General features: G+C 39.9%; 1 protein-coding gene across 1 annotated transcript; it reads right to left on the bottom strand.

The window, feature by feature from the left end:
* Window positions 1-1,815: 1,815 nt before the first annotated feature.
* On the bottom strand, window positions 1,816-5,217 carry fgf19 (fibroblast growth factor 19). Its single transcript, XM_041040533.1, has 3 exons — window positions 5,002-5,217; window positions 4,778-4,881; window positions 1,816-2,136 (listed from the first exon to the last, which is right to left on the bottom strand). The coding sequence occupies exons 1-3, from the start codon at window positions 5,210-5,212 to the stop codon at window positions 1,816-1,818; spliced, it is 636 nt and encodes a 211-aa protein (XP_040896467.1). The 5' UTR covers window positions 5,213-5,217.
* Between the last annotated feature and the right edge of the window lie 3,660 nt (window positions 5,218-8,877).

Genomic DNA, 8,877 nt, shown 5'->3' with positions numbered 1-8,877 from the left:
TTAGGCACATCTTTTCCTAAATCATCCACAGTGGTGTCAGGCTCAATAGCACCAACCACCTAGCAGGATGTAGCATTAAGATTCAGAGGGTTAGTGGTACCTGGTGACAGCACTTCTGATGACCCAAGCAGTGTTGCCCACCCTTGGCTGTGAACCAGTGTCAATTGGGATTGGATGCTAACTGTGAGCATTGAGTGTCACACCTGTTGTAGTTGGTGTATGGAGAACAATGTAATATAGAGAACATTGGCATTATGGAAGAACAACAGCAGATTGAAGAACCAAATTTAAGAGTGAGATTATATTTTTGTTATAATCAAATGACTTGAAATTAACATGAGTCTCCATGTCTCCAGTGACCACTTGTGATCAGCTCTGACTTCTCTGTTCTGTATGTAGATAAACATGTACGTGAATGCAGTTTGCAAAGACCAAATGTGTTGTGGTTTTTAACCAGCAGGAGACAAAAATTAACTTAATTAGCGTGTGTGTGTGTGTGTGTTCTTCTTAATGTGACAAGCATTAATAACACACAGTCACACTAAATGAATGCTTTGTCATGACAATTTTATTCCAAAATCACAGTTAATACAGAGGTGCATTCAATAAATCACACAAGGCATTCACATTCAAACTGCTGGGTAATTAAATAACTTAATAAATACAACTATTATTCTCCTACAAGAAGACAATACCATTTTACCAGGTGTGGAAAAGGAGCAGTAGGAAAGGCAACATAGAACAATGCAGGTTGCACGTACTAATAATAACAACACTAATAATAATAACAATAACAATAATAAAACATTAACGAAACTAACTAACAGGACTAATTATAGGACTAACATGGAAGATGGGAAACAAGCAAAACAGGCAGAATATCTGACCACATTTGGGGGCTCCTTCTTGTGGCTCTTCACTTCCTGGAATCAGGGTGACAAAAATTGTGCCGGTGTCTAAAATTTCCTAGTTTCTGTGAGTGGAGCTCTTTGATCATCTATGGTCCAAACAAACCAGAATGTCCAACACATCCCTCCTTGCATGTGGGGCTTTATTTTTCAGGGAGTTTAAATGAGCATGCTCCAGGTGTTTGTTCAGTGAATTAGATGGTCCTCCAATAAAAAGAATGTTTGTGCTGCAGCTCATCACGAATCATAGTGAAACTGTGCTGTTAAGTGACATCTAGCTGTCATGTGAGACAGTCCTCTTAGTCTTCTCAGCTAACAGCATGGATACGCTCGTGTGACAGCACCCCCTAGTGGTGTAGTGATCATGATGGAAGCAAATGGGTGGATGGATGGATGGATCAACAGAATACTGGACTTTAACTTGAACCTGCACATAACTGCTCATCTGCTTAACCACATGTTTATTATTGTAACCAAGACAACAAAAGTCCTCTAACCCTAACAAAGAACTGATTTAAACCCAAACCACAACCTTTCCCTAAAAGTTAATCTGTGGTGTATCTATCTGATTCAGGGATTTCTCCTTCATGGGTCATATCAGAGGATAGGGACAGAACTTCCTATTCCTTCCTAGGTCTTGTTGCCGCATTGTTAAGGTTGTTACTGACAACAACGTGATGGAATATTATACTGAGTACAAGTGTCATCCTCCACTGTGCTCATGTTCCGTTCGGTCATATCTGACTGAACAGTGCTGGCAGGGTTTCATAGCAACCTGTCCAGGTGCAGGCTGGCTGGACATGCAGTCAAGCCCCTGTTTCTGCAGCAACATGCGTGGAGGAGTGCTCAGTCTCTGATACAGCCCCCCTAGGACACATCTGTTCACAGGTGTCTCAGAGCTGCTGCCTCATCTCTTGTGGAAGCTGGGACTGTGAATGATCTGAGAGAGCTTTCCAAAGGAGTCCATCGTGTCCACAGGTTCTTCTGTTTGCACCGCAGTCTGCTCTGGCTGGTGAGGGACATCCAGTCCAGGGAATGAGGCCTGATGCAGGGTGCTGATCCTTGGGAGGAACTGGGCCAAGGTGGGGACACCTCGGTCTCGACCCTGCAGCCTTTGCCGCTGGTTTCCTAGACTGAGAAGGGCACCATGTTTGTCAGAGATGTAGATGTTGTACCCGTCTGGCAGGATCTGTTCTCTGAAGGTGCAGTCGTCTCTAATGTAGGTGTGCTGGAAAAGATGGATACACATTCACATGTTAAAAAAGTCTTAGAAAGTAATTGATATGATTTGAATAATTGAATTGATTATCTTTGGATATCTTGTGGATATCATGGACATCAAAAAATAAATAGATAAATAAAAGAAAAAATCAGCAGTCAATCATTAGTTGCAGCCCTAAAACTTAATTACCCCATAGTAAACCTTGAGCTGTGTAATATTCCAGCACAAGAGTACTGTACACAGATTGCACAATGAGGGGGGAGAGATGGGGCTTTAATGGGGGTTTAACCCCATGCCCCCTCCCCACGCCCCTCTCACACCCCCTGTATTTCCCAATATAGATTGCATGAATGGTGTTTTTAGATAGGAAGCTGCTTTCATCAACAAAAAAAAACATACGCAAGTAGTGCTGCAAGTTCTTCGACTGCTATTTACTTTGGCCAAAGAGAGCCAGCCAGAGGCCAAGGTTGTTGTTGCTGCTGCTGGATCTTTTCATTCAGGTTTTTCGCTTTGCAAACACATCCTACCCTGCACCACACCGGACAAAGGTTGATGAACCAGTCGACTGTTTGAATGAATGACTGACTTGCGAGCAGTGTTTTCTGAACATGGGAGCTGACTACAGACATTTAAAAAATGTCAAGCGGAGACATCAGGTCTACAGTGTCTACAGAGATGTTCTCAATGAGATTATATCCATTTTGGAGCAGCATTTTTTTAGTTGCATTACTAAGGTACAATTTATCAAAATATCACAGGTCATCATCATTGTTTTATACTTATTGGCTATGGTGACCTATAATCAGTAACACAGACAAATGGTGTTGCTTTCTAGTTTAGCAGATTGTGTGAGAAGTCTAGGTGTATGATCCTACGGAACAACTAGTAAGAATAAAATTAACCGGCAAAGCATACATTTTTTTAGATTAAAAATTCTCATTTACAACATCTGAAATATGTTTTATGGAAAACATTAATAACTTAAGTAGCAGTTTGTGAAAGCGATTCAAGAAGTTGAATTCTCAGTTGAACTCCAAACTCTGGTTGAAACTGAAATATCAATTCAGCGCTGAGTGAAGCTGAGGTATCATCCGTAATGACAACAACAACAACAACAACAATGATAATAATAATAATAATAATAATATGCATGTCATTCAAACTCCACACAGAAAAGCCAAATTCAAACCCTGAGCTGTCTTGCTGTGAGGTGTGTGGCTGTAACCACTGCACCACCCACTGACGTATCAGTTAGAAGTAAAAGTACTGAAAAGAGCTGAGGCCGAAGCACAGAGAGGAAGCGTTAGCTGAAGAGAGAGATATGAAAGCAGTCGAACCACTGAAGTATAGGGAAGCTGGAAACTCCCACAAAAACCCAAAGACTGTCAAGTGTCCTGTTGTTATAGCCACTCATGTTACTAACCCTCTTCTGTTCAGGCTGGTGACCTGTGAGGGCCTTGGGGAAATGGTTTGTTCAGTTTCAAAGAGTTTCATATATACATACATATATATATATATATATATATATATATATATATATATATATATATATATGTATGTATATATACTGTGTATATATACTGTGTATATTTACTGTGTATATATGCTGTGTATATATACTGTGTATATATACTGTGTGTATATACTGTGTGTATAGGGTGAATTTGTGGTTATTTGCATTACTTCACTTTGGTCTCTTTTGGCTTCCTATATTTAATATCCTTGCTCCTGTTACCTGTAGGACAACAACTGGAAACATACCAGAGCATTAAGCTGCTTTTTCTCACTTTCAACTTAAACAGCCAGTGTTAACAGCTCGTCAGGCAGTTCAGAATGAACTCTGCATTGAGTTCAACAAAATTCCTAGGAGAAAAGACACTCACACACACAAAATGTCAAGCTAAAAAACTTGTGCGAGTGTGTCCCTTTTTCTTTGGTTTGCTCTGGCTAACGGGAGCACTAGACAGCTGTTGGATCTAACCAGAGGCTGGGGAAATGTGATTGGCTGAAAGCTGAGGAGGCAGGAGTTGGAGACAACGAATTGTAAGAAATAAGTAAGAAATAAATGTAACCAGGAAGAATGACACCATGAAAAGAAAATAAATTTTTACAGTAAAACTAAATTCTGGTATAACTCTTACAATGAGGTCACACTAATAATACATTTTGACATTAAAAATCAAATCATTAAATAATTTCATCATTCATTTATATATTTTACTGTACATACTCGTAATTCATTAAATTTGTTCATACTGACCACTTTGGTGTTCCACATGTTCTTTCTGCAATGTTAGGGCTTTGTATTTTTTTAAATGTAGTTTTACTTTGAAAATGTGCTTTTTGCTGAATATGCCGCATTTTTTTTCTCACATTGATGCATTTGAACACACGTCACATTAAAATTGATATTAGACTAGTTTGTAATAGGGTTGTACACTTTACTATTACAGAATATTAACAACTTTGATCATAACTAGGATAATTATTGTCATTCTGCTGTGGTAATACGGTAAAATTCTCTCTCTCTCTCTCTCTCTCTCTCTATATATATATATATATATATATATATATAATCTGTTGTACTAAACAACAGATTTAGACAGAAACTGACTGCAGGTTGTCACCTTGTCTTAGAATTCCTTACCGATGAGTACAGTCTTCCATCTCCTTCTATACATAGAAACCGTGCGGTTGCTACTCCTCTGATGGCAACACAGCCTGGACCCACTGGCCGGATCTCCAGTAGACCTGTGGTTCAAATAATCATCAGAATGAAGAATTCCTCCCAATCCTACTCTTCTCATCAAAGACCAACGAGCATCACAGTTTGCAGCTTGTTCAGTCTAAGTTATAAAGAGCTCTCCTTACTGTACAGGGTTTGGGCAGCAGAGCCGTGGATCTGTCCATCCCCGCTGATCAACAGGTGAAGTCCCGGCCTGGCAGCGTAAAGGTGCCTGAACCGCACCACCTGGTCCCAGCCGTGGTTGATGTGGGGCCCCTGGTCTGACAGGGGCATGCAAACAACTCCAGCGGCTAAAAACGCATTGGCGACGGATACGGTGACCACCAGCAGAAGCATGATTGATCAAGTCCTCTTTGTTACTGCTCCCTTCAGGCTGGCAGCACAAAGTAAGGGAGTCTCATTCTAACCCAGCCTTTTTAAATGTGGCCCTTATCAGTTGCAGATAACCTTCTTTCCCAAACCCAGTTCCCAGAAGCAGACCACAACACACCCCTACATGACATCCAACTGAATCATAGCTCCGCTTTGGCCCCAGATGAGCCCTGATGGGAGCCTGTTATATCTGTGCAAACTTTAGTCAAAACTTTGATGATTTTATTGTGTTAAATATTGACCAAATATCTTTATTTATAGACTAATATAGACTATAGACTAAGTTTACTGAATAGGTGGAAAAATAATTTTCTCACATTTTCACATTTCCATTCCCCCTCTGCCATATCAGCACAGACACTATGTGGGCTTGGCTCAGTCCTCCAGTGGTCACTTCTAAATCAGCCAAATTAGAAATAAAAATACACACAAATATGCACCAAAGTTTTATTAGCCGCTCTACTACTACTGTACTACTGTAGTATTAGTACAAGTAAATCTGAGGTAGGCCTCCCTGGACATGAATATTATCATTTGATGACACTTTATACTTTAATCCACTACAGTTCAGAGGGGAATATTGTATATATTTTCATCCAAAACACAATCTTATAAAATATGTTGTGTTGTCACAGATTAAACTACCCAGTGCTGTGATACATGGTAATTCAGTTGCAGTTACAGTGCAGGGACTTTTACTTGTATTGCAATATCTTTACAATGTAGTTTTAGTACTTTTACTCAAACATTCCCTCCAACACTGTAGTAGTAATAGCAGGCAAGGCAAAACATTATTGCATTTCATACACTGGCTGTTAACAATGTGCTTTACCAAGTCATATTACATTAATAATGTCAGAATAATATTAACTAAACAAAGCAGCAGAAGTAGTAGCAGCAGCAATAGTAACAGCTGAAGTTGCAGTAGGTCTAGTAGTTCAAATATTAGCATTAGTTGCTGCAGAAGCAGGATTAACAGAGGGAGCAGTGGTAGTACTGTTTTTGTTGTTGTAAGTGAAGAGTAGTCTGGCAGAAGAATCAGTTCCAGTCTACGCTAACCTTGGCTCATGCCTATAGACTGCATGTGTCTTCTATTGATGATCACGTTGCATAATTAAGTTACATAAAGTTCTACCAAATGTACTCAAATTGCACGTTTTTTTATTTGTGGACAGGGTAAAGTCTACAGATTGGTCTGATTCCAAGTGGAGCTGTGAGAGTGGGTTACTGCACACTCAAATGACAGACTTCTTTCCGCTCTTATCACATTCTGGCCTTTGCTTCCGCGCTGCTCTTCCTTGCATTTACATACAAGTTAAATTGTAATGGAGAGCAAACATTCCCCAAAATGCATGACCAACCCAGATTTCAAAGGCTTATCTGTTTTTTTGTTTTGTTTTGTTTTTAGATATTTGCAAATTGCTTCTCTCTGAAGGAGGATGGTGTTAGAGCCTATGTGTGCTGTGGCACTTTGACAAGTGCCCCGCCCCCCCCTTTTTTTTAATTGTTGCCCAAAATCCTTTTAACTGTCTTCACAGCTTCTGCCACTAGATGGTAGCACAGAATATGAATTGATCCTCTCAAAGCATGATGAAAACCTGGATTTAAAATGAGGACACTAAAAGTCAAGCTAACTTTATTTATTTTACATCTCAAACACAACACAGTTGTGTTCCACAGTACCAAAATGCTTTATTCTCTGAAATGAATCAACAGAAACCTATTACATGATGCTAGAAAAAACACGTAAGATGTTCAATACACATCCACAGTCACAGTACCACAGTATGGATGTAGTTGAAAGGTAATGAGTGCAGAAGACATGAGGACAGAGAGAGAGAGAGAGAAAGGGGAGAGTAAAAAGCCAAAAGAGGAAAAAAAGGATAATGATGAAGGGAAAGAAAAAGAGGAGGAAATGGTCTGTGAAGGTGCAGGTGAGAGAGGAAGTGGTGAGAAAAGGAAAGTGAAGACAAATGATGACTTGTGCTTCATCATGAGCTGGATTCTGGTGGTGAGTCCCCAGAGTACAGTTCTACAGTTCTACAGTATTTAGTGAGATTTCAGGCATAGAAATGGGCTGCGTACCAGTGGAGATGACAGCAAGGCAGGCAGGTATCCAGACTAGAGGCAGCAGACGAGGACGAGGCTCGACATAGCGCATGGACAAATCAGCTGTGGCTCTGAAGCACTGGTGGAGCAATATGTTCTTGTTCAAAACTGAACAACAACAGAAACATACACCATGAACCAGGTTCTGTTTCTACAGTATATAGTCTAGACCTGCTCTATATGGAAAGTGCCTTGAGATAACTTCTGTTATGATTTGGTGCTATATAAGTAAAATTCAATTGAATTGAAACAGCCACATTGGTTACTGAAAGGCCTGGTGTAGGCCTGGATGGGTAAGCTGAGGTTTCATTGCAGCATGTTTGGTGCTTCCATAGTGACCATACTGCTGACGGTGAACCACGTAGGTGGGTAAGCGCTTATACAGGGCTGCAATGTAAGTCTGACTTGAATCCAGTAGAACTGAATTCAACACAACCCAATTTACCTACACATTCCCATAGAAAAACAGTGCTTTTTCCATTCTTTTGAAATGTGTTAAAAACCTCTCCTTGGGCTAAACCAGTGGCGGAGAATATTCTAATCCTTTCCTTAAGTAAAAGCAACAATACAATACAACAATCCAAAAATACTCAATTACAGGTAAAACTCCTACAAAACTACATAGGTAGAACTGGCAAAATGTACTTAAAGTATCAATAGTAAAAGTACTTCATTGTGCAGTAAAATGTCTCCTGTGACTGATCTCTGACTCTGTCTGACATTATTATGGTTAATCCTTGAGTCATCGATGCTTCAGCAGCATTTTACTGTGGCAACTGGTTTTAACTTTTCTATATGCATTTAGGTAGTTTCGTCCAGTCGTTCTCAACCTAGGGGTCGGCCCCCTCCAAAGGGCCCCCTGAGTTTTATCTTTTACATTTTGGGGCACAAGAAGTATAAGCAAAAGCTCTTTTGTGTTTGAGGTCACAAGCAGGTTATGAACGGTTTAATTTTCTTTAATCTAGAAAATTCTTGTGATTTAAGAGCTTCTGTTTTTCAACAGAAAAGTAACCATGGCTGTCAGAGAAATGCAGTGCAGTGTACTATTTTCATTTGAATTATAGTGAAATAGAAGTCGGAAGTAGCAGAAAATATAATTTGTTTCAACTCAAATTTATATAAACTGGGAAAATGTTGATTTCCTCTCTTCCCTGCACCTTGTACAGCTTAAAGGTGTGTTTCAGTTTCATTTTCGTATCAATATGTTAGACTTTTGTGCACATGGTCGTACACAGCGGTATTGTTTCTGTGTTCAGTGTTTGAGGCAGTAGTTTCAGTGGGATGTGACTTAGCTGCAGTTTCTGTCTCGTCTAGTCTAGTACAACAAGGCCAAAGTCCATGTCATTTCCTGAACTCACACATATACACGATGTGCAAGTTCACAGGAAATAAAAGTGAGAAATGGGAGGATGTGGGGGTCTTTAAAAGTACCTTCAACTTTACAGCTCAACATCTGGAGCATCTTCACACAGACAGACGATAACTGCTCTTTTCCAAAAGCAACAGAGAGCAGAGTGTTT

This window comes from Toxotes jaculatrix, chromosome 1 (assembly GCF_017976425.1).
Source record: "Toxotes jaculatrix isolate fToxJac2 chromosome 1, fToxJac2.pri, whole genome shotgun sequence".
In the NCBI taxonomy this organism is placed as follows: domain Eukaryota; kingdom Metazoa; phylum Chordata; class Actinopteri; family Toxotidae; genus Toxotes; species Toxotes jaculatrix.
Note: the sequence above shows the minus strand (reverse complement) of the source record. Positions and strands in the feature narration are given on the sequence as shown.

Bases quoted from the DNA above. Each gene is read 5' to 3' on its own strand.
- fgf19 (XM_041040533.1), bottom strand. From the start codon at position 5,212: ATGCTTCTGCTGGTGGTCACCGTATCCGTCGCCAATGCGTTTTTAGCC. The intron at 4,882-5,001 runs GTAAGGAGAGCT...TTTGAACCACAG, and splicing joins TGCTGCCCAAACCCTGTACA to GTCTACTGGAGATCCGGCCA. The intron at 2,137-4,777 runs GTAAGGAATTCT...CATCTTTTCCAG, and splicing joins ATGGAAGACTGTACTCATCG to CACACCTACATTAGAGACGA.